At 43.0% G+C, this 25,354-nt stretch overlaps 1 protein-coding gene across 5 annotated transcripts in view; it reads left to right on the plus strand.

Moving 5' to 3' along the window:
• gria3b (glutamate receptor, ionotropic, AMPA 3b) overlaps window positions 1–25,354 on the plus strand; it is a 112,227-nt gene that overhangs the window by 72,590 nt on the left and 14,283 nt on the right. For all 5 annotated transcript variants that reach the window (XR_011684429.1, XM_071457140.1, XM_071457141.1 and 2 more), the window contains 9 exons: window positions 743–930; window positions 10,924–10,977; window positions 12,020–12,181; window positions 13,012–13,179; window positions 13,550–13,654; window positions 15,723–15,827; window positions 17,742–17,948; window positions 20,606–20,979; window positions 21,530–21,728. Coding sequence is in view for 4 of the 5 variants with exons in the window: in XM_071457140.1 (XP_071313241.1) it covers window positions 743–930; window positions 10,924–10,977; window positions 12,020–12,181; window positions 13,012–13,179; window positions 13,550–13,654; window positions 15,723–15,827; window positions 17,742–17,948; window positions 20,606–20,979; window positions 21,530–21,728 (1,562 nt within the window). In the remaining variant the exon portion in view is untranslated. The remainder of the gene's footprint in view (window positions 1–742; window positions 931–10,923; window positions 10,978–12,019; window positions 12,182–13,011; window positions 13,180–13,549; window positions 13,655–15,722; window positions 15,828–17,741; window positions 17,949–20,605; window positions 20,980–21,529; window positions 21,729–25,354) is intronic.

The raw sequence follows: 25,354 nt of genomic DNA on the forward strand, positions 1-25,354 counted from the left end.
TTCGCCCATTGTACGTTGGAGAAGAGTTAAGCCATTTTTATATCAGCTTGTGCTACGTGCAATCTATCCCTCCAGAAATAGGACTACATTATTCATTCTGTGGTATGTGATTTGACCATAGTGTTTCTGAGCGCTCTGTTAAATGAAAATATTTCACGTGTGAATTAATCATTAGAAGGGCTCATTCTCCATTCTTGGTAGCATAATGATCTCTTTCTACCACTGGCCTGGATGAATGTTTCATTGTCTTTATCTTTAAATGAGTTGGCGCCATCCTGCAAGGAGACACGGGCCGCAATGTGTTTCACCGCAGCGTCAAAGTTAACATGTGGCTGAGCTAAATGCCATAATTTAATTGATGCCAAGCACAATAACATCACCCACTGATCTTTTAATAATATGGAGATACAATTCCTGTCCTTTAACTTCATTATGATATTGCCTTCTCAATATGCAAATGTACATTCACACACACTTACACACACTGGCACACAGAGTCTAGACTCTAGACAATATTTTAGTGGGCCTGCAGACTTCACAATGCTATTTTAGATTGTAATGAGATGGCCTTTAACCTTTGGATTCAAGCAAAAACCTCTCTAGAATAAATTAGCAGCCACTCAGTTCTTGCACGACTGTGTGCCAGCCTCTTTTGTGTTTAATCCTCGGGGTCTCTCTCTCTCTGTGTGTGTGTGTGTGTGTGTGTGTGTGTGTGTGTGTGTGTGTCTCTCCCTCTCTCTAGGTTTCTCTATACTGCAGGCCATCATGGAGGCAGCGGTAGCTAACAACTGGCAGGTGACCGCTCGCTCGGTTAGCAGCACAACAGACGCGGCAGAGTTCAAGCGCATCATTGAGGAGATGGATAGGAGGCAGGAGAAGCGCTACGTGATTGACTGCGAGGTGGACAGGATCAACACCATATTGGAACAGGTGAGCCTCAGACCCAGAGTAAATGTGGTTATGTAACCAAACAGCTACACAGACCATCTGATGCTTCCCGCTTTAGTAACATGACTGCCAAGAAAATCTAATCTACAAAATAACAAATATTAAAGGGGCTCTGCACCAATTTTACATGCCAAAGTCAATTTAGTACTCATGGTGAATACTTGGAGAAAAATTCAAGAAAATTAATCTAATGACATCACAGCTTATCCTGGGTTTGGCTGGGAGACAAAAACTGGGCACGAGGAGAATGAAAAACATTCAGTGTCTAACAAAAATGCTACTGAACAGGATCCACATTCCTGGAGCTTGATCAGTTATAGGAACTAAAGCTCAGGATATCTCAGCTTCTGCTGCATCTATTTTCACGATTCCCCTTTTTAAAGACGTGTCAATATTCATCGACTGAAACGTGAGTGCAAATGAATGATAATGCTGCCCCACAGCCACTCAGTTCGGAAATCCCTCTGTGTGCCTATCACTTCTTAAACTGATAATATGTCAGCGTTTTACCCCGAGTGGCCAAAAGAAATCAGTTCATACATTTGTCTCATGTATGGAAGTGCAGCACTGAATTGCTGGAGTGGTCCTTTCAGTTGGTGAATCATTCAGTGACTCTGTGTCTTGGAAAGTGCAGGATGTTGTCAATAAAAATGTGAGTGTCCCTTGCGCTCCTCCTTGTTTTGTATGTGAGGTTACAAGTAATTTCAGACCCCAATTATTTTTTAGCTGAAACCAAGTTGAGTGTAACGTCCTCAGGTCATAACAGTGCGCTGAGTCCAGTGTGAGTCGGAGCAGTAAGCCCACCTGTTGGAGGAGCTCAGTTTGCCGTTGTTTGGTTGCTAAGTTAGACGCCGGCTCGTTTGAAAGTCAGTGTGTGCGTTGAAGCTGCCCAAGAGCCTGAGATTGAGAGGTCTGAGCGTGAGCAGCCATTTGGAGAGACCACTGATGATGCAGCCTTTTTAATCCTCTTTTAACAACCCCAAACTCCTCCGTTCCTCTATCACGTCCACTGCCTGAGGAGGAAATGAAAGGTCCACCAGTCCTTGTAGTAGGGAAAACACAATTACCATGAATAGATGAGTGGCTATTATGCTATGCATCTCCTCTGTTCGCCTGCCCCCGCACCACCCTACTACACCCCTCTGTTTGCTGCTGCCTGCTTATAAGGCAATCAGCTCCCGAATTGGATTCTGCTCGTTAACATTCATTTAGATATCGGCTTCTCTCTGCCTCACAATACCCCCTCAATGACTGTTAGTTTCACTTGTTTTTTATGAATCTAATTTGATCCCAGAGTCATAGTTTAAAGCAGAATTGCTTTTAGTATTAATTTGCTGTGTCTAATTTAATTCTTGTGCTGTAAATTTCCTCTTTTTTACAATTTGGAGGCTACACTGAAATCTATTTCCTTTTTGTGTTAAGAATATGCACCAGCTTTTGGGAAGAGCTTCAAATATTCATTACAAATCACATGCGAGGCATATTCATGGTTGTGGCTTTAATTGCGTTTTCTGCTCTGCAAACAATGCAGGGCACTAATCTGTTTGATGTTCTCCTGTTTCGGTTTTTGTTCCCATCAATGAATTATCTCTTTTTGTTTTAGGGGGAGCTCTTTCCCCCTCCTCCACCTCCAACCACCACCATCATACATTTTTCTGTCTAAACTTTCCTTTAGTGCAATTGGGTGGGGGGCTTTTACAACAGCTAACCTTGAAAGCAGCAATGTGCTCAATTTTGCCTCTTGTTTTAATGACAACCTCAGTATGAGATGTTTTTTTTTTTTTTTTTTATGGGAGTTAATTGAAATAATCTGGTCAGCTCTGCCAATATGGATGAGTCACAGGCATTCAGGGAAGCTGTTGGACTTCACTCTGCAGCAGCCCCCTGCTGGGTCATACCATTATACACTGAAACAGGGATGGACTGTCTCCCATGAGGGCAATCACACCAAAAATGGCACCCGGTGGCAGCTATGTGGAAACCTGCTGCTTCTACCTGCTGTTGTAGTTCTATTAACCAATGATTGTAGACAGATAGAGTTTCATCTCTGGAGAACAGGAGGGACAGTTTGAACAGAACCTGTGCGCCGAGGTCAGTGTCTGTGTGTCGCAATGTCGATGTGTCGCTTCAATCCGTCAAGGTCACTGCCCGTTGAGAGAGGATCATGAGGCAGGACAGATCCAGCGAGCTGATTGCTGGGGGAAATGGGAATCAGCTCAGAAGCTTAGTTTTATTATTTCAGTCGGCACAATCCCACTGCAGAATGAATGTCTTTATACCAGGCAATGAAGTTCATGGAGTGTAGCGTTATCTTGGAACAGGCAAACTGAGCTTCCACAATTTGGTACAATTGTTGCACAAAAGAAAAAAGAAAAAAAAAGAACTAGGAGCACAGCACCACTGTTGATCTGGTCTGGTCATTGTTAATGCTTTGGTCCATTGGGCCTTAGTTGCTCTACTAGTCCACTGAACTGAATTTTTGAATGTTTCAGTGATCTTCCTTAGTGGCTGAAAGGACATCCAGTGGTGGTGTATTTACTCAAGTACAATTTAGTATTTCCATGGTATGCTACTTTATACTTCTATATCATCAACATTTATAGAAATATTCAATTCTTTTCTGTCAACATTTTTCTTTCAAAACAAATTAACTGTGAAACAACAGTACATATATTAGAAGGCTAATAAAATTAGTTCCACTTCAACTAGCTACAACATGAAAATGCTGCTAATGTGTTAATGCATCAGTAATAATAATAATAATCAGCATCATCATAATAAAAATCCAATTATGCACATGCTGGACTATTCATTATGCACTACATTACATTTATGTGTATGTTTTTTAGTGTAGAGTTTTACTACTTTTACTTAAGAATCTGCACTTGAGACACAAGGCAATGTAAAAAAAAAAGAAACACAGCAAAGAGCAAGCTGGAAGCAGGGATCTTTTTTATTAAAGGACTGGGAAAATGAAATGATTATTAAAATAGCTGCTGATTAATTTGATTAATCGATTAAATGACTCATTGTTTCAGCTCCAGTCCTAACAGCAGACAAAGGGTTCATCATATGTATACAAAACACTGAATGTGCCTCTTCTTTCAGTCATAGGCACACTCAGCTGAATGTCACATTTATTGGCTTCATTTATCACTTGACGTGATGTAGAAACATGGGAAGGCAAGTATTTGCATACTGCTGCATCAGGCGCAGTTTTGTCTGCTCGTATAAGAGCAGAATGAGTCTCCCTACAAATTTGTTTTGGGATGCTGAGGAGAATGCTACACCCGGGCCATTATCATTTTATGCTGTAACAACCACTCAGGATTTATCGCCCATAGGACTTTTCCATCAATACACTGCACTGCAGATAAATTAACCCAATGGCAATCCTTCCCTTACGACAAAAATGGGAGAGCCTCTGCCAGCTCTGCTCTCTGAATCATATCCAACAAATATGTTTCATTGAACCATCTGGGTTTGTGATGGTATATGCTGAGAGGAATGTTTGTGGCATTAAAGAAGGGCAGTTTAAACAAGAACTATGATTAAGTATATGTTAATTATGTTTGTATTGATACCACTTGCCATAATGATGAGTATATGTGCATGAGTTAGGCAGCATATAGTACATACAGTATATGCTCCTGTCTAATCTGATCCATCCATTGCACATATAGACTCATATCTGCCTTTATGCTCCTACCTTCCTGGCCGTCTTCCCTCCAGGGATTCCTGTGCTGGAGCCTGCTCAGAGGCAACAACCTGCTCATCACTAGTTAAAGAGAGGCAGGCAAAAAAAAAAAAAAAAAAGAAGAAAAAGAAAAAAGAACAACGTCTGGGACAGGCCCAGGGCACGCAAGCTGTTCAAAGAAAGGCAGGCAGTGAGCACTCTGCCAGCCGCAAAGCTGCATTTTCATGCAGGAGAAAAAAAAACAATAAGAAGTGAAAAGGATTCACAGGAAGACAGAAAAAAATGAGAGATGCATCTGGGGATTTGTTAGGACAACATTCTGCTGCCTGTAGAGGCATGAAGGGTGGCCATATTGCTTCATCACGGAGAATTGAAGATCCTCCATATAACTCTTTCTGCTCTTAAATGGAGAAGTCTGAGAAAATCCACAATTGGATTTATTTAAGAATCTGAATCTGAAGCTATGGGTGATATCAAATTCAAGAAAGGGGAAGAAATCTGACCATGGGAGATAAGAAGTCGTGGGAGAGGGAGAGAATGGACGATAGATTGCGAGCAGCTGATAGAAAAATGTCAGCAATAAAAAAAGAAAGTCCTCAATGAATGTTGTGACTGACACAGTGAAAAAAGGGAGCGATATCAGTGCTCTGTAAACCAGGGGATGACACATTGTAACATAGTGGCAAAGACAGATGTAACTAAAGGTATTATAAACTAAAATAAAATCTAAATGTTCTAAAATTTCCCAAATGTACGACAGAATTTTTTCCACATAAAACCCTGTCAGACATTCAAAGCTTCTTGATTACTTTGACTTTGTTTTCCAGAAACACTACCTGGCATGTCTCTCTGTTTGTTCCAAAAGATAGACGAGGAACGTGGAGATAGAGATAGTGAGCTTATGTCTCTACAGATATGAAAGGTGCTCCTGATCTCAACATGAGCTTATTGTCCCCGGGCTGCTGAGAGGAGAGGCTGGCAGATATATAGCCGATCCGCTCCTGCTTGATGTAAAGCTGGGGGATACCCAACGCTTTCAAAGCCCTGGCACCAACCCGGGCTGTTGAGAGCCATTTACTAACTGCGATTATAGAATTAAATGGGATTAAAGTGTTATCATTAAAGGGGATGTGACCTGCTGACTTCACGGCTGAATGAGAGGCTGAGACCTGTGTACTGCAACTGTGACGATGTGCACACGTAGCTGTAAACCAGAGGAACTTATTCCTATCATCAATCAGGTAAAATGACCCTGATTCCGTGAAAACAGAGTAGGACATCTTAGCATTTCAAAGTTTTGGCACAAACATGAGGACGTCTCAGCTGCGGCGTCAGTGATTCCTTCCTCCCGAGGTATCACGTCTCAAATCGCTCTTGCATCTCAGAGCAGTGATAGATGTAATCATCTGAATATGAGTCAGGTGCGTCTAAAATGTTCGGCAGTTGGGGGGAGGCCAACACTTGCACTATCTTCAGGGGCTTGTATGGATTCTGCCAAGAAAATCATCTCAGCCACAGCCACTGCTGGCTGTTAATTAGAGCGTGCTCCACCAAGAGCACTTCTACAAAGAGCCTCGAAGCAGAAATGGAGACTGCAGAAGAGGAAAGTCCTTCTGCATCAAAGCATGTAGAGGTCAAATTCACCCTCGTGTCCGATCCTGAGTGAAGTGGAGCACTTCACTGCTACTGATCTACTGGTGATAACACTTGTTAGCATGAAATTACACATAGCAGTTAATATAGCTTGATATTAGTATTCTGATTAATGATAGAAATGTAATTTATATGTTTGGCCCAAACCGTTTGAGCCAGAGTGCCCAACAATCTCCCCATTTAAAGGAGCTATTTGTAAGTTTTGCTAATGGCCAACGTTAGCAGTAACAGCTCTTTCCTTATGAGTCTTGCCCAGAGCTTCGGTCACTGTTGTGTTTGCAATACAAGAGGTTGTAATACGCCCTCTGAGAAGTGCTACCCCTTCAGGGCAGACATTGATTCGCTTTTGGAAAGTGATGCGACCTTCCCGTTGGGCTGGAGCTGGTTAACATGCTAACTTAAGCAGAAGAAATAGAAATATAGAAAATATAGAAACGCATATAGAATACAGAAGTAAAACAGACATCACCTCAGCCTCTAGAAAATAATGAAGTGCATTTTTTGGTATTCGGTTATGAAAGTATTTGTTATATACAGCCCTAATGCCAACAGTGCACTTACTAGTTTGGATAAGAGTTTGTGTGTTTTAGACACATTTCTCATAGTTCAGGGGAAGGCTAAAAATAATTGCATCATTATTTGCTCTTTTATATTCCTCAGTGAATGATATTTACAAACTCTAGGGAACCTATCATTTTCAGTCTGCCTCTTCCTGTGCTGTGGCAAACTCCACAGTAAAAAGGTCAGACTTGGAGGAAAACGGTCTGGCGTTTATTGGAAATGTGTAGCTGTAGTTTTACATTTAAGCCTCTGTGTCTGGTGAGGGCGAAGCGCGCCGAGTCTGGATGAGGGTGAAGTCAAGGTCATCCTGGTTTTCTGTCCCCATCAGGCATTAAAGAAAACTCCAGTCTGCAAAACACAGGCTCTCCTTCAGCAGCAGAACAAAGGCTGGTGGAGCCAGCTAGTGGATCGATTTGCAGGAGGGCACACGGTATGAAAAAGAGGAATCACATTATTGAAGGTGTAGACACATTTAACACATTTCTTATTGTCAGTGTCACCGCGAAAAAGAATAACTGGCTGGTGGGCTTGTGTTTGTATGTGCAGTGGCTCAGTTTTGCACACTTATTTGTGTTAAGATATTTATAAAGCATACATTCGCGATTTTAAATTTTTAAGTCAAAAAATGAGATCTCTCATTCACAAAAGATTCAGACCCTTAATTCAGTACTTTGTAGAAGCCCCTCTTGCTGCAATTACAGCTGTGAGTCACTTCAAGCTCTGCACACCTGGATTTGAGCAGTTTATCCCATTCTTCCAAACTGATCAGCCCAATCTCCGTCAGATTGGATGGGAAGCATCTGTGAATTCTCTGGGCTTTGGTTGGGCCACTGAAGGACAGTCAGACACCACTTTTGTCCTGGCTGTATGCTTTGGGTCATTGTCATGCTGAAAGGTTAACAGCCACAGTCTCAGGTCGCATGCACAATGGAGCAGGTTTTCTTCTAGGAGCTCTCTGCATTTGGCTGCACTCATCCTTCCCTCAACTCGGACCTGTCCTAGTCCCTGCTGCTGAGAAACACCCCCATACCATCCTGCTCCACCATAGAGATGGTATTAGCCAGGTGATGAATAGTGCATGATGTTCACCGGACATTGTGTTTGGAGTGCTAGGTCTGTTGTGATTTGTATCTCATCAGACCAGATAATCTTTTTCCTCATACTCTCAGAGACCTTTAAATACTGTCTGGTAAACTCCAAACTGGCAGTCTTGTGCCTTTTTACTCAGAGTGGATTCTGTCTAGCCCCTCCGCAATAAGGGCCTGATTGATGGACCACTACTAAGATGGTCATCCGTCCGGCAAGTTCTCCCATCTCTGCAGAGGACTTCTGAAGCTCTTTTAGAGCGAAGAGTCCTGATGTTTCCAAACTTTTTCCATTTCACAATTATTGAGGCCACTGTGCTCCTGAGACACTCAAAGCTTTAAAAATGCTTTTACGCCCTTGCTCTGATCTATGCCTGGCCACAATTTTATTGTGGAGGTCCACAGAATTCTTTGACTCACTTTTTGTCCTTTTATCAGTATGAATTGTGGGGCCTTATATACACAGGTGGGTGTCTCTTTGAAAAATGTCCAATCAATTATATTTGCCACAGGTCGACTCCAAGCAGCTGACCACAAATGTATACTGTATATGCAAGTACTAGTACCGGTGTCTATGTATGTGCAAGTGTGCATAGTTTCTTAAATTGATATATTCATATTACAGTATCAATGTCCTGCACAAGTACACAATATTTAACCCTTTTAACCTTTTCGTCTTACAGGAGGGAAACGTTAAGCCTTAATATTGGCATTTCTCTTCATGTTGGTTGGTGAGCTTTATGTGTTTGTAGGTTGTAGTATTTTTGGTCTCTAAACAGAACCAAGCTGTTTCCCCATTTCCAGTCTTTATGCTATGCTAAGCCAACCACGTCCCAACTACAGCCCTGATTAGCATCAATGTTTTCATTTTAATCTTGAAAAGAAACCAAATAAATGTATTTCCCAGAACTGTGCCCTCAAAGGTCTGAAACTTACCTGCTGCTTATTCACAGTGAAGCTAGAATTTATTTTCCTGTGTTTAATCTGAGTCATTGCAGAAATAATATTGGATTTAAAAGGAAATACAAAACAGTTATATCTAATCAACACTATTAAGAGATAGTTATCACCATCTGCAGTAGCCGAGGGTTTTACGCACAGGGCAGTCAGCGGTGCATCACAACTAGTAATAATAAAATCTGTCCCTCTCAACTGGAGTTGGATCTTGCCGTCTGCCTAATTAAAGGGATTGAGGGGAGAGGTTGGTGTGGTCTGGCCGGAGGTTCTGTGTATCTGATGTGTCATCAGTGTCTTGCTGTGCCTCATCCCAAGGTTGCAGCTTGTAGCCGTTGCCAGGCTGGCTGTGAGCTGCGGGCTGCAGGTGGGGGGTGAGACCTTTCTCTGCCCAGCTCCAGCGCAGGTGTGAGGAGGAGGGCTTACAGCCAGAGTCAAGGTTAGCACACGGCGAGGGAGTGTGGAGCCGAGGGGTTTGTCCAAGAAAACACAGCAGGGCTAAACGCCTGAAAGTCAGACCTGTGAACAATTACAGAGGAAGTGTCCGTGATCTGTCTAGCTCTGTTGTCAATGCCGTAGAAACGTTGCAGAGATTTCTTTTCACAGAGCTTTCTGTCTCTTGCTCATTAGACGCAGATTGATGGATTCTAAAAGCCAACTCCTGCTATTTCTGTATTATAATCAGCTCATTTCCTCTTTGTTTCTATTTCACTTTCTTGGTTTGTTCCCCTTTTGTCTGACATCCCGCAGTGCTGGAAGTTTAAACCCCTAATGATGGGGAAGCTGTCTGAGAACGCTGACCCACCCAAGCAGCTTGATAGCAGGAGTGAAAGGCTTTGTGCTCCCCTGAGTGCTCTTTTTGAAAAGCACCACAAACTTCTCTCTCCTTGGTGGACAACCTTCAGGTGTCCACAGAAGAGGGAGACAAATGGTTTATTTAATTTGGAAGGGCAGTCAGTCGGAGCGAGGATGATTGTTTTATTGTTTTGTGCTACTGTATAGACGTCTACCCAGGTCAGTGAAAGTTCAGCATAGCTAAGTGAAACACTGTCATTATAGTCGAAATGGGTGAAACTGAAAACGTCCTTCTGAGACTTTGTTTGCAGCGTGAGATGTGAAAATACAAGTTGGCTTTTCGTCACTCTCTCCTACTCAGCGGGAATGTGGTAAACGATCCACAGTAACAAATATCTAATGTCCCCGGCAACACGCACACACAAACAGATGATGAACTGACAGTTTGTTTTTGTGACAGAGCCAGAACATGTGCAAACATGCTGATTTTGTTGTAAACTTGTGTTGCTGTGTTTGTAGAAGGCAGATGAAAACCCGAGACATGGTTGACAGGTTTCTGCATGGCAGCCATTTAGAAGTCCATACACAACAGACTGCGAAAACTCATAAATAATAGACCCTTATGTGGCCCAGTCCAAAACCATGTCCGGGACAAAAAAAGCCAGAACAATTTAGAGTTTCACTATTGAATTTATCTGCAGGCCCGGAACAAAAGGAAGAGGAAAATCGAGAATAAAAAGCAACATATGGTTAGTACCAAAGTGATGGAACGGCTTAGAACACCACTTACTATTTTCAGACAGGCTGCGTGGGTTGAAACATGCTGTTATGCTCCAAAGGTGTGATATTTTCAAAGCAGAGCAAGATCTACATCTTACTGTCTCACTGTAAATTCCTTTGAAATATTTTTCTCTATTTCCACCGTCTGTCCAGCAGTTGCTAAGAACTCGCATCCCTGCACCATGAGTGACTTCAAAGCGAGCAGAATATTCAAGGATGTTCCTCGTTGTTCCTGTTTCTCTCTTATTATCAGCTCCTCCTTAATGAACACCTCCTCTAACTGCTCCCTCCCTCTCTCGTTTTTCCATAGGCGACACTTTGCTTTGTTTCAACTTCAGTGGCATCCAGCGCGCTCGTGTTTACGGAGATTGTTGTAGCCACTTATATGAGCCGTGGCTCTTGGCTCTCATCTCATGGGTGGTTTACTGTATTGATGTTTTTCTCCCATAGGTTGTGACCCTGGGGAAGAACAGCCGTGGTTACCACTACATTCTGGCCAATCTTGTGAGTAATAACCGAGCCGCTCCTCGGGGAGGGAGTGGAACCTGCTTTTTGCTGCATGTGATGGGGCTTAGTCTCAGCCATGGGCACAAATGTGCATGCACAATAAGTGGATTATAGGCTTTTGTATGAAATTAAAAAAAGGGCCAATATTATGTTTTGTTTTTTCTCTGTATATATAATATATACAGTATATATATATATATATATATGGCTAATCATGTTTGTTGCTCTTGCCTTATCAATCTCAATCTGGCAGTCAGACAACACTGCACATTTGCTTAAATGAATATATTCAAGCGTAAAATAATCTCACAGCATTTAACCTTTTATACTGTCTTTGGAGGGCAGCCATCTTTTCCCCCCTCCCTCACTCTGGCTGTGGAAATGTTCATTTAGCCTTGATATTAGGATGAAAGTTTTAAGGTGCAGGCCTGCCCTGCTTTCACTCGCAGATCCCCTGCTGGTGTTCCCCTGACGTTAGAAGATGTGATTATGCAGCAGCCAGACACATGTCCTTGCACACCATGACACAATCCTGCAGTTAAAAAACAGCAATTTGACCATAAAAAGAAACTTCATGTCATGGCTCTAGGGTGAAGAAAGAAATTTAAAGGCAGCTCGAGTAGCACAGGTTTTGAAATGCATTAGAAAATGTGAGGGGTGTTTTTTTTTTGTTTGTTTGGTTTTTCTTTTTGCCATGTCAAAGCTTTCTGAATGAGAGCAGGTTAGCTGGTCCAAGTAAAATATTTTGTCTTCCACATGACCTGAAACAAACTGTAAACTATCTACTTGCAGGTTGTTTATCTGTAAATGAATTCAGGTTACGCCACAAAGCGCGAAGAGAAACATTTGCCTCAGTGTAATGGCAAACACATGTCGCTTTCGAGTTCATAATAAAATGCACCTAGCACACTGCCAGAATAGCTGCCAATAGTTTGTGGTGCTCAGCCACAGGCTATTGTAAAAATAAAAAATAAAAAACTAAAAGAAAAACAAGGTGCATGAGTCTTCTCCTTCCTCCTTTCTCTTGTTCTCACTTCAGGGATTTTCTAACGTGAGCTTGGACAAAGTCTTCGCGGGTGGAGCCAACATTTCAGGGTTTCAGATAGTCAATCCTGAGAACCCGATTGTGCAGCAGTTTATGCAGCGCTGGGAGCGGCTAGATGAAAGAGAATTCCCAGAAGCCCGAAACACTCCTCTGAAGGTACTTCCCTCACAAGACCTTTCATTGCGCATGCAGAATACAACGATCATCCCCTCTGAAGTGCTCTCTATCAGTTCCTCTCCACCTCTCATCCTCTGTTTGCCTTTGTCATTCTGTCTTCCTCCCGCCCCCTCGCTTCTTCCTCTTTGCTTTGCATCCCTCCCAGCGATCGATATATTGATAGGCGGTGCAAGGCAAGGTTATATCGCAGCTTCAATTTACATCTAATTAAACAATGATCAAGAAAGAAATTGATTTTGAATGGCATTTAATTAGATTTTGTCATGGTGCAGTGGTCAACAAACAAGTGGCTCAACCCTCAGTGGTGAAAAGGTCAGGTGAAGTTGGAGGGAAAGTGCGTGGGAGATAAAACCACACATTAATGCTCTAGTCTCTCTCAAACTCTGCACTAAAAGTTTTGTGAGAGGTCCTGACCATCAGACGTGTCCTGGCTTTTCTCATCAGATCTGTCTGATCAAACTATTTTTATCATAAGCAGGGCGTCAGAGCTTGTGCTCAGCCCACCCACACTGATCTGACCTGGTGGCGCTGAGATGCATTGGCTAAAAGCAAAACATAGACTGCCCCAGTTTTCTCTGGGATTGTCTCATTTTACAGCAGAAAGATTTGATAGATTCGTATAAAGGCTCCATACACAGTGGTTTAAACTATTTGTTTTTAGAGCATAGCATAGTCACTGGACAGTATAAAGTTGTATATAAACCTGTAAAGGCTTCACTACAAAAACAGTAATCTTATCTTATCTTCTGCCTCCCACCATGTGTTCCTGTCTCTCTATGTTCTGCTGTTTTTTTTGTGGTCTTGTACAGTACACTTCAGCTCTGACCCATGATGCCATCCTGGTGATAGCAGAGGCCTTCAGGTACCTGCGGCGCCAACGTGTGGATGTCTCTCGCCGGGGCAGCGCTGGGGACTGTCTAGCCAATCCTGCTGTTCCTTGGAGCCAAGGCATCGACATTGAGAGAGCTCTCAAAACGGTAGGGGGGAGGAGGGGCGAGAGAGAGAGAGAGAGTGGCAGGCAGATAACTAAAGAAAAGGCTGGAAGAAGTGAGGCAGAGATAGGGAGTGAGACTGTGATAAAGATGGAAAGTGACAGAGAGAAGGGGAGAGAGCGCAGAGCTGTTCTCCTCCCTCTGCCTCCAGATATCTCTGCACAGAGCTCACTCAAATCCAGGCCCTCATTACCATAAAACTACATCTTTTATTAAAGCGTATCCAGTTCATCATTTGATTAACAGGCTGTGCACACCCCAGTTGCTCCATGGACACGAGCACCTTAATACCAGCTATATATGCAAAGTAATGGCTATTACACATCCCCCTGTGTCTGTCTGTCCCTCATGGCAGGTCCAAGTGCAGGGTATGACCGGGAACATCCAGTTTGACAACTACGGCCGCAGGACCAACTACACTATAGATGTTTATGAGATGAAAACAGGTGGGCCGAGGAAGGTAAGACGGAGCAGTGACCTCTATCAGCTCTCATCCATCAACTGTCAAATCTAGACAGGATCAAAAAAAAAAAAAAAAAAACTCCTGGTCTTTATCAAAACACAGCTAACAGCTGGCACAGATCAAAGTTTGCTTCATTACTTGTCAAAATCATGGAATTTGGCCAACTTGTAATTTTAAATGATTTATTGATCATCTGTGCTAGAGATCAAGACTCCATGAATGTTAGCCACATGTTTAGCCATGCCAAAAACCATGCCGTGCAATCGGTTTGAATCATTTTGAGAGAAAAGTGTGATTGTGTGAAAGTAGAAAAGATTTTCAAACAAGCCTCTGCCACCATTTATTAAAGCACCGAGGGCTTTTTTCAGTCATGTGGGACCAGCAGGGCTGAGAGGACAGTGCAGAGTAATGCTGATTGCCTTTCTCTGCCTCTGTTAGGTAGCAGCACTGATGAGCTATGCCAAGCATTACAAGCCCCACAAATCACACACAGCCTACGATCTGATAGCTAAAACTGTCCTATCAAAAGAATGATATAAGACTATTTCTGTGCCGTGGGATAGTGCAGATATGATTTTTGGTCCTCTCCTGACAGTAATTACCATTCAAATAACCAATTACTGCAAAGGGGATCCAAGAATTCCTCTGGCTCCTCTTCAAAACGGTAATTCCCAGCGGTACATTCACATTATAAGCGGGACCATATGATGACCTCTGGTTTTATTTCATAACCTCACCCGGCTCCAAGAGACAGCTGTGAATTTCTCGTTAGCTGCATAAGTGTGGGCTCAGTCTAATATGACATGTGATTATGCCGCATGCCTCCCACACTTCAATTAGCATCACACAGCCCTTACAGCCATCCCCGCACAGTCAAACAGAGCAGGAGAGAGCGGTGAGAGGGATGGAGGGAGTGGGAGAAAGGAGGTCAGGGGGAGAGAGTGAGGGAGAGAGGGAAGATGAGACAGGCTGGGCAGCAGTTTGTCAGGACCTGGAGCCCCCAGTCACCCCAGTGACAGTTAGAGGATGAAGGTTCTTAGCTGTGACTGTCACCAGTGATGTATGGGCTGATATCTGTCCCAGCTGCTCAGGGTGAGATCAGGACTTTGCCTCTGGAGAAGCACTTCTCAAATATCACTGTCGGACAAGAGCTGCATGGGAATAAACATTTGGGGCTTTCTCCAGTCTGGCAAGTGCACCAACTACAACCACAACTGTAACCACAGTTTGGAGCTGAAGTTTGACAAGTTTGCTGTTTTCTAGCGCCTCCACTTGGTGTTTAAAAACCCTGCACTGATGTACACCTGTCTGGCCCGAACGTTTAAAGATCTGAGGCAAAAAAAAAAAAAAAAAGAAGAAATGTGGACCAGATGTGAAGGGGAAAATCCTAGCCAGCAACAGTTAGACTATTGGCAGCAACATATGCAACACGTTTCATCGTGAGCCAGAGCAGCCATTATTTCAGATGGGCAAACAAACACTTGACATTGGTTTGACTTAAGCATCTGTACAGCAGAATACAGAGCAACTGCTATGGAGACGAGACTGTGCAAAAGAAACTGTAGAGCCACTGGAATATTATGCTAAATTATTAAACATGTATGCAGTTCATAGGCTGGAATATCAATTATTTACCATAAAACCTGAGAATCTGAAGGTGGAATGGATTCAAGTTGTCTGCCGAATGCTCATGTAGCTCAGTTCCTGCATGTTTGGCTATTTGAAGTGCTGATCATAAGAAAAATCGAAAATACCCAAAGTGTATTTTCATAGTATCTTTGATCATGGCGCTAACTGCCTATTGAATGTAGAAATACAGTATAAACTCTTTCTTTAAGCCATGCTGGTACACTTCTGCTACTTTGGTATTCTGCTCATTGGCCGCTACCTTCGTCGAACTTTAGCGCAGAAGCAGAAGGCCTCTGGGAAATGCAGTGTTGCTTTAATGAGCCCTGCATCGTGGCAGTTCCCAGCAATATACAGAAGTGTGCCTGCTGTATGTTCACTGACATCTTTGTTGTCAGTGGGTCGGAATGCCCCACTAACCGCTGTTTTCTCTTTGCAGATTGGGTACTGGAACGAGTACACACGATTTGTAAATATTATGGACCCGCAGGTCTCCAACGACTCCTCAGTGGAAAACCGAACGATTGTGGTCACTACTATTATGGTACACTTTCCATGCAGTTTTAAATGTTTCACGTATTCTGCCACTCAAGGTCATGGTGTTGATTCCAATGAGTGATACATTCTGTCCTGGGCGGGTAGAACCACATCTTTTTTGCGTTGCTTTCCATCCACTCACTACATGTTGAAACAGTCAATCCGAAACGGGGGAGTGTTTCAACTGTATCCGTGTGGGTGTCAAAGCATTTTGATTTTCCATACTTCAGTGGCCTGTCGTAGCAGTGACATCACAATAATGGTATATATGATAATGGTTGAATCCATCAATTACAAAACGCATACAAACGCATACGTAAGTAGACCTGTCTGTCCTCATCAAGTAAATGTTCAATGACACTTGGGATAGACTGGCCGAAGAATGACTAGAGGACGATACTGCAATGGTTTTTCAAGCTGGGCAAAGCGAAATAAACAGTATTGGAGTAGGAATAAGAAGGTGTGGTAGTTTCCCTTGTTATCGCCTCTCCAATCTATTTTGTATTGCCCCTCCATGTGTTCTGTGTTGAAGTATAACTTCCAGTCAGCGCTTTAGAGGAGGATAATTTTCTGGGCATTTTCCCAGACCAAAATATGCTAAACAAACAAGTCTCATAGATTTATTTACTCTTAACTGTATGTAATCAAGTAAATGTTTCAGTCTTACTGGATAGCCTCCACTGCAAATGCATTTACTGACTGTATATTTATTTACCTGATGCAGCACCCGATTCTCTTGAAGCAAACATGTTAAAATGATAAAGCAAAATTTTTGAACACGATAAGGGTCTTTGGTGTTCATCCACTGTTAGATTTCATTTGTATTCCAAGGCGTAAGGAAGTGTCACTCAATAGCAAGAGGAAACATTTAATGTCTCTGGATGAGAAATACAGTCAGGAGGTAAACACGTGTTAACTCGAGGGAAAGACTCAGTGGATCCGAGGTGAGGGGATACGTTCAGCACAGAACAAACAAACCATTGCTCTCCTACTTGCACTCTAATTGTGTGTGGCTGTAATGACAATGCCTGCTCTCCCGGGCAGTCCTATTGTTTGATAATGATGATGTGCTCAGTAAGAGAAAAGACGAGCTGCACCAGTGTTTTGAAAAGGAGAGGAAAACTAGCACGCTCCTGATCTCCTGATGTAATTATTTTATTTATGGAGTATTTTTTGCATTTTTCTGGATAGCAAACAACGGCTCGTTTTAATTTTTTTTTTTTTTTAAATTATCATTTATTTATTTTTTTTTTTTTTGGAATGAAACAGCCTTTAACTGCGCATTGGTGCAATGTGCTTGGAATATGTTGAGATACTATGGGCACTCTCTGATCCCTCTCCTGTCACTGGCATTTACTTATGAAACCCATCCCCATTCCCATCCCCACCCACCTCTGAGCTGACCCACACCTTGCCTGCCAATGACTCCCAGCCCTACTAAAACTCATTCTGGCCTTCTGTTTTCTCCTACAGAAACGAAAAACTTGGTTCTCCCTTCCTCTAACTTGCCTTTATAATGCCACAGAATTGCACCCCTGGGCTCAAAATGGGTTGGGTGCATTGAGCTTGGTGTCTGCTGGCTGCCACGGCTTGATGAAAGCAGGGTGACCACATGATCATGCTGCTGTTATCAGTGCATATTTGTGCATTCGCAGGGCATCATATTTGTACGCATGACTGCATGGGTGTGGTTATAGCAGCTTATAATATGTTGAATCTCTGTGTGTGTGTGTGTGTGTGTGTGTATGTGTGCGAGTGTGGAAGAGCCTGTGTGTGTGGGTGTGTGTGTGTGGGTGGGTGCGTGTGTGTGTGCGTGTGTGTGTGCACGGGCACATATGAGTGCATGTATGCATATTTCTGTATAACTGAACATGTGCTGGGGCATGGGAGTGAATAAACCAGCGTGTGTTTGAATCAACAGGAAGCTCCTTATGTGATGTACAAGAAAAATTATATGCATCTGGAGGGGAATGACAGATATGAAGGCTACTGCGTCGATTTAGCATCTGAGATTGCCAAACATGTTGGAATTAAGTACAAACTGTCTATAGTAATGGATGGGAAGTACGGAGCCCGAGACCCCGAGACCAAGACGTGGAACGGGATGGTGGGTGAACTGGTCTATGGGGTGAGTACTGGGAGCCTTGATTTCGCTGATTACATGACAGTTTGCAAGGAACTTCAACATGAGAGGAGATCTCATTTTTCCGTCTTAAGGTTATCACCAACCCGTTGTGAACTCATCAGCTCTTGCCCACAGTTCAAAATCTAATGCTGTCTCAGGAAGCTCGGCTGTGAGTGAATTTGTCAAATGCAGCCTCAAGCATTGGGGAGTTGATGATCATCTTGAGACGGAGAAAATGAAATCATTTCTCAGTGCTGTTCATTGCAATTAATCCTTCTTGCTTAGCCTAGAAAGCTCTCTCTCTTGCTCTCTCTCTCTCTCTCTCTCTCTTACAGTCGAAACAGAGGTAGGTACATGAAAACAATGAGTCCATATGGCAAACACACTGTAATCACTTTGATGAATGAAAGATTGTATGCCTTTGATGTGATTGTGTAATTATGTTCAATGTTTGATGTGTATGATGAATATGCCACATTGTAAATTCACAGCTGAGAAAATCTGCTTCAGAATCAACAGCTAAATGGTGGTTTGCGGTTTGCGACAACAAGATCCATATGTGTTGCGCTCCATAAAGGTTGAACCTCTCACATTAGCGAAGGGTCATGCCGTGTTTTACATCTGACAGAGCTCTCGGGCTCTCGCAACACCTCAAGCCTTCCAAAATTAAGCCCCCCCCACCCCTGCCCCTGCCCCACCCTCCCCTCAACTCCTTTCTCGCCTTTCTCCGAGGCCACAATAGTTGAACAGGGGCCAAATACAAAATGCATGAGGGTAAGGCTTCCTCATCTGTTCAATTTCCCAACTATCAGCCTGAGAGATTGCCTGGTTTGATGTGCTATCGCCACCAAATTATCTTTCAAATGGGAAAAGTCCACTCCCTGCAGATGGAAGATGAAAAAAATACCCCAATCATGTCGCTGTCAAGTCTTTCCAGGCCTGTAATTTTACAGCAGGTGGGCCGGGACTAATAGTTTTGTACATTTTGACCTTTTGATCAGTAAATTAATTTGATTTTAGTTGTCTTTTAAAGGTTAGGCCCGAGGCCGCTCTTTATTGCTTTGTTTCCCTCACCATTGATTGAGCGCTGCTTACGCCTGCACGAGGATTAAATGGTTATAGCCCTTCACAATGCTGTGTTGACAGCGCAAAGAAAACAGTCGTGTTTATTGGGTCTATTTGTGTTGCTCCTTGTTTGACCTTGTAAGATACATTTTCTGCCTTGTGCTGCTTCACACCAACGTTTTCTGGATTTTGACATAAAAAGACAGTGCAGCGCAATCCAAAGAACTGTCCTTTACGGAGTGGCTCCTTTGAAGAAGACGAGCAGTTATTTAATTAATCACGTCAACAACACTGGATGCAGTAACACTGTCTAATGTGATTAATTATTTTCTTCTGCTTTTACAAAGAAACCCATTGTGATTTCTAAAAAGGCAGCACCACCTCCGTGGATGTGTTTTGATAACATAATGTGATTGAAGCAGCAGAGCAAAGGAGGGAGATAAAGAGAAACAGCTTGGAAAAAAAAAACACACACACACTAACACTAATGCCAGAATAAGCTGTGTTTGGGAAATCCAGCCTACTGAATGGCATGTGATGAAGTTCACACAGCCAGGGCTTACTGGGTTTTTTTTTTTTTCCTTAAGTTAAAAGCCGGGGTGGGCAGAAACCTAGAAAAGAAAAAAAAAACAGTTTAGAAATACAGCTGCAATCTTGCAACTCTCCTCTCACGCACACATTTCATACATGCACGCAACACAGCTGCAGATGGTTAGCAGAAGGCTAAACTATTAGCAGCGTTCAACATACCTGCTTTCATGGCGAATCTCCCTACACAACCAAAAGTGAAGTTAGCAGTCTGTTATCTGTCCAGGAGAAGTTCAACAACAAGTTCTTTACATCTCTGAATAGCTTCACCCATGCTGACCCATGTCCATCTGAAGGGACCTGTGATTGGCCAAACTCTCCCGTCAATGGGCTAGATTTTCTGAAATCGGAAAACAGAGCCAAGAGGAGGTGCAGACGTCTAGTTTGCTCTCAGACCAATTACAATATGCTGAAAGGTGATTATGTAATTTTTTTGCCCATTGATGCCAAAAAATTACTGCCTACCCCAGCTTTAAGTTATTGAATGGCTGAGTCAGACAACTCCTTACTTTGCAGTTTTAATGTAAATCGGTACAACTGAAAAGTTTTCCCTCCACTGTGTCTCCTTTGGTCCTGATTAAGGAAGCATTTGGTCAAACATGACTCAAACTCCCATCTGCCTTGCGGGAATTTTTCCAAGCTGTCTCTCTCAAAGTCTCACACTGCCCTCGTGAGCTTTTTCCTCCTTCTTACCTCCCAACATGGCCATGGTCCAGTGGAAAATCACATTCATTTTACTGTGTGAATCTCAGATGTATTAGCTGCCATCCCAGGTCATAACACTGTGCAAGTGCTACACTGCTTTTTCCTGTGTGTGTGTTTTCTTCCTAGCCTGCCCTCGAGCACCGTAGTCAGAGGCTTATTTCTTATGATCATATGGAAAATGTGTGATAACAATGTTGTTTTAAGCTCCCTCTCCAGCTCCAGTTATTCACACATACATTTAAAATGACTGTTTCTTCATGCAGGTTGTAACTAATGCTCACTGTGCATGTCCCTGTTTCCAGAGAGCAGATATAGCTGTTGCACCTCTCACCATTACTCTGGTTCGAGAGGAGGTGATAGACTTTTCCAAGCCATTTATGAGCTTGGGCATCTCCATTATGATAAAGAAGCCTCAAAAGTCCAAGCCCGGCGTTTTCTCCTTCCTGGACCCGCTGGCCTATGAGATCTGGATGTGTATAGTGTTTGCCTATATTGGGGTGAGCGTGGTCCTGTTCCTGGTCAGTCGGTTCAGTCCTTATGAGTGGAACCTCGAGGAACAGGACGAGACCAAAGACCCCCAGACTCCCCCTGATCCTCCCAATGACTTTGGCATCTTCAATTCCCTCTGGTTCTCACTGGGCGCCTTCATGCAGCAGGGCTGTGACATCTCCCCCAGGTGGGTCAGCTCCAATAGACACCAGGCGTGGACAGCAGAGCAGAACAGAAAAAGAAATTAATACTGAACTAATAGGAGAAATTTGAACTGCAAGTGATGAGATGAGCTGTTTAGAAGTACGCAGTCACTCATTCAGCTTAATTTTCTGTTTGTTATTTGAAGGTATAATAATCATTTCACGTTTAGTGCAGCTATAAAATTGTATGTGTAATTGAGTTTGTCAGTTTCTATGCTGAAGTTATCATCAACAAAATGGTTTCATCAATACTTTCTTCAGGCTATGAAATGATCTTTGACCCTGATTGTTTCACGGCCAGTTAAAGGCGTGGATTAGACTACATTTTAAACCAATGGTGCGATTTTCCTTGGAAATGAGTTGTTTGAGAGTGCTGACACAGTACCATGTTTTTTTTTAACAATTTACAAGGAAATTCTGATGACTGACATGATTAGGTAAACACAACTGGTAGATCTTAGCGGTTTGATAGGCACCACATGTCACTCTGTAATTACATTCTGTGTTTCCCTGTCATCGACCTCTCTCTGGCAGGTCTCTGTCGGGCCGTATCGTCGGTGGTGTGTGGTGGTTCTTCACCCTCATCATCATCTCCTCCTACACAGCCAACCTGGCTGCCTTCTTGACAGTGGAGAGGATGGTCTCTCCTATAGAAAGTGCCGAAGACCTGGCCAAGCAGACAGAGATAGCATATGGCACTCTGGACTCAGGCTCTACAAAAGAGTTTTTTAGGGTGAGTAGTGCTAACATACTGTTTCACACAGTCAGCACCTGACTAATCAGCCAGTGGCTCCTGTGCTTTCACTTCAAAATGGCAAAAAACACAAAAGACCTAAACATTTTGCACTCAGGCACGTTGAATCATAAGAACCACTTTGTGTCCCTGATAAACTCCTCCTTGCAGCTTTGCCATTGTAGACCTTTTAGTACAGCACTCCTGACCCACACAAGATTGCTCCAAATGAGGCATGTTGACAGAGAAGCAGATCTTGAACTCTTATGACATGGACGTGAAATTTATGCGGCAGTACTGCAGTATGCAACCTTGAGGCGCCGGGGCTGTCAGCAGAAAGTGCGATAACAACGTGGAAGACTCAGAGGTGATAAAAACAGCAGGCTAATCAAAGCACCCGCATCAGGCTCAAACTCAGAAGGGTCAGCTCATGAAATATAATTAGCTAGCCGGCCATAGCTGGCAAATTGGACCTGATGAAGAAGAGCCCTGTAGGTCAAACAGAGCAGTCTGAAAGATGGTTCAGATGGAATATGCAATAGGTCCATCGGCATGAGGGACTAGCCTGGCAATTATGTCATAAATTAACCAAAATCTGAAGCGAAAGTGTATTAGTCTCTGAAAGACAACCACATCCAGGAGTTAAACAGCACTGCATATCTTTAACGCTGATCGACCTTCTGCTGTGAAATCCGGCTTGTGGTGTGGCTACACCGACAGTCCAATCCTTTGCATTTGCAGAGCAATAAGTTGAAAAAGAAATTAATGAAACTGCACTCTGCCTGCGATGACGAAAAGGCAATATGACAGTCTTTTTATCTTACGCTCCCTCATTACTCATCAGCAGGAGAGAAACAATTCATATGTTTCACAGCTGCAGCCTGTTGGCAGAAAGAGCAATTCATTTGTATTACCCCTGGGTTGAGTCTCTCAGAACAACAAAATGCAAAATCAAATCCATGTTTTTTTAGACAAAGAAGGACAAGATAGTGTCTTCAAAGCTTGATATTAAAAATCCTTTTGTTTCGAGTCTGTAAACTGTTAGGAGTCGGTTGTAAAAGGCTGTATACTGAGAGGATCATACATCCCAGGAAACACGGCACATGGTGTATGACAGCAACACTTGATTCTCCATAGAACACCTCACAAAGCCTGTCATCACTTTCCCTTTCATCAGAGTTGCTGCACAGGTGTATATACAGTATATGTCTCTGTGTCACATACATGATGGATGCCAATTACAGATTTCCAGGTTTCCAGCCTGACAATGGAGCCACCTAAGGTCTGCTGATGGAACAATCTGAGAGGTGGTCGGGGAGTTGCAGTTTTCTTGTATTCTGTGTAATGAGTGTCCTACTTACACCCCATGTCTTCAAATAGGAAATGACATGTGTGAACCGCTATTCCAAAGGACTTTTAATTAAAGCTGTAGAGGGCTGACAAGGAAAAAAAAACACACTGATTAATAGGAGTTCAAGTTCTATTTCAGATCTGTTTTTCAGGAAATACATTCAGGCTTAATTAGACCCATACGGCATCAGCCAGCTGGAAATTTTAAATCAAGTCCAATGTTTCAGACAAGACATATGCCATCATCTCTGACACCCTTGGTCTTCAATTTTTCATGATTTCACCTGGTTTATCTTACAAAGCTCCCTGACAAGAAGAACAAGCTCAGTAATGATGTGCATTTGGAAAAAAAAATTTAGCTTCCTTTCTACACAGATAGGGGAATAAATGAGATTCAGAAATATGAATATAGCTTGTAATAATGAGCTACATAACCTTCACCTTGGTTTTCATGTTTTGAAATAAGGTAAATTATCCGATTGTCTCCCGTGGTTGAAGACATCCCTCCAAGGCTGTTTTTCTTTGCTCCTGAAAAAACTGACAGTTTGGACATATGGCTTATTACCTGACAGTGACAGTATTCACATCACCATGTGTGTCTTCATTTGGGGGTGGGAATGAAGAGAAGCTGTAGAGGAATTTTCAAAGACAGTGGTGTTAGTGCAAATCCCTCTGAAAGCCTGATTCTGCTGTTCACAACCAACTAGGACAGCTGGCCTGGGAGCCCGTTGACGTGCCCAGCGGAAGCCTGAATGGCTCTAGGCGCTTGGCAGTGCGGCTCTACCCGCTCTTGGCTCCTCTTCCCCAGACTACCCTGCTTGTTTGGGCACCCTCTTCTCCTCTGTCTCCAGCCTGTCTGTTGCTTTACCTTGAGACAATGTGGGATAGCTTCGAGCTTTGTGTTGTTCTTCCTCAGCATAGCAGCTGTCATGCGCCACTGCACCACTGTGGTTTGTTTCATCATTTTAATACCTGTCACGGATCTTTTCATGCAGTCGGTTGAATATTTGTGTTTTGGATGATTAGAAAATGATGAGTTGTACCACTGAGGCCATGTTTATCCTCTTGATGAGGTTTTATTCCATCAAAAGGCTTGGCTCAGTTACATTTTAAAATATACATCGAAGGAGAAGTCAGATCATAACAATGGTTGAGATGATAAAATGGGCTGATGTGGCTGTTTAATTACGTGTAAAGACTGGGGTGAGACCATCAAAGCCAACCACACTGCTGTCCCTTCATGCACCTCATTTAACAGCGTAACAATGAAAGAATGATAATTGCGCAGAGAAATGAGACCACAGCATTGTTTTCTGTTCCCCTCAAAAGATCATACATTACCCAGAGCCTCAGCAGCAAACATCATGCATCTTACTGATCTGCAGGTGTGGTGGAGATGGGAATAACAGCTTGAGTGCAGCCACCAATGCATTTTACTATGCATGAAAATCAATTTCATGTCTCAGCTATTGTGGCTCAGACACTCAATAGCTTCTGCATGGTCCAGCACAAGCTTTAATAAGTAGCTTTTTTTATGCGGAGGAGACCTGCATTTAGCCAGGGTTGCATGAAGAGGAGCCAGCAAGGAGATTTATACAAGAAATCCTTAGGTTGCCCTGCAATCATAAGCAACACATTGTGGCACAGCTCCCCGAGCTCTTGTCACTTTGTGTTTCAGTACAGTGTTGTGTGAAGGGGAGGCTCCTATAAAGATTAGAGCCTGTTTGCATAAAAGGGAAAGCTGACAAAAGTGATGATAGACTAGTGCGAGATAGGCGTAACCTCTGAGGGAAAGCACTGTCCTCAGAGGGCCTTGTCGAACTTTAGATGAGCAGCAACAGCAGGTGCGAGAGGAGCTATTGGAGTCCAGCAAAAGCATCAAAGATGAGCAATTGGTATTCAGGGTGTAGCATGTGACACTTCAATGACAAAGTACACCCACAGAGCCTCAACTTTCATTTCTGCATACTTGAGATACAGGTAGTCCTGGCACACAGGATATTGGGGGTGAGTGGTGATGTCCACAAACAAAATGGAAGGCAAGTAAAGGAAGGAAGCAAGTGTAGTGGTAGGTGTTTGGAGATGGCATTAAGATGTACAAGCAGTGGAGCGGCCATAATGAAAGCAGCCTGCGATGCCAAAGGAAGAATAAAAAACAGGCTGCAGTTCGAAGGGCAGCGGACAGAGGTCTGGAAACGCTGCGTAACTCAGAATCAATACAGATTAAGTGGTTATTTAGAATGGAGAGGGCAATTTCTTTGACTTTGGACTTTAAT

Source organism: Trachinotus anak, unplaced genomic scaffold (assembly GCF_046630095.1).
Source record: "Trachinotus anak isolate AG129_WGS33_773 ecotype Australia unplaced genomic scaffold, CSIRO_AGI_Tana_v1 ptg000021l, whole genome shotgun sequence".
NCBI classification, from domain to species: domain Eukaryota; kingdom Metazoa; phylum Chordata; class Actinopteri; order Carangiformes; family Carangidae; genus Trachinotus; species Trachinotus anak.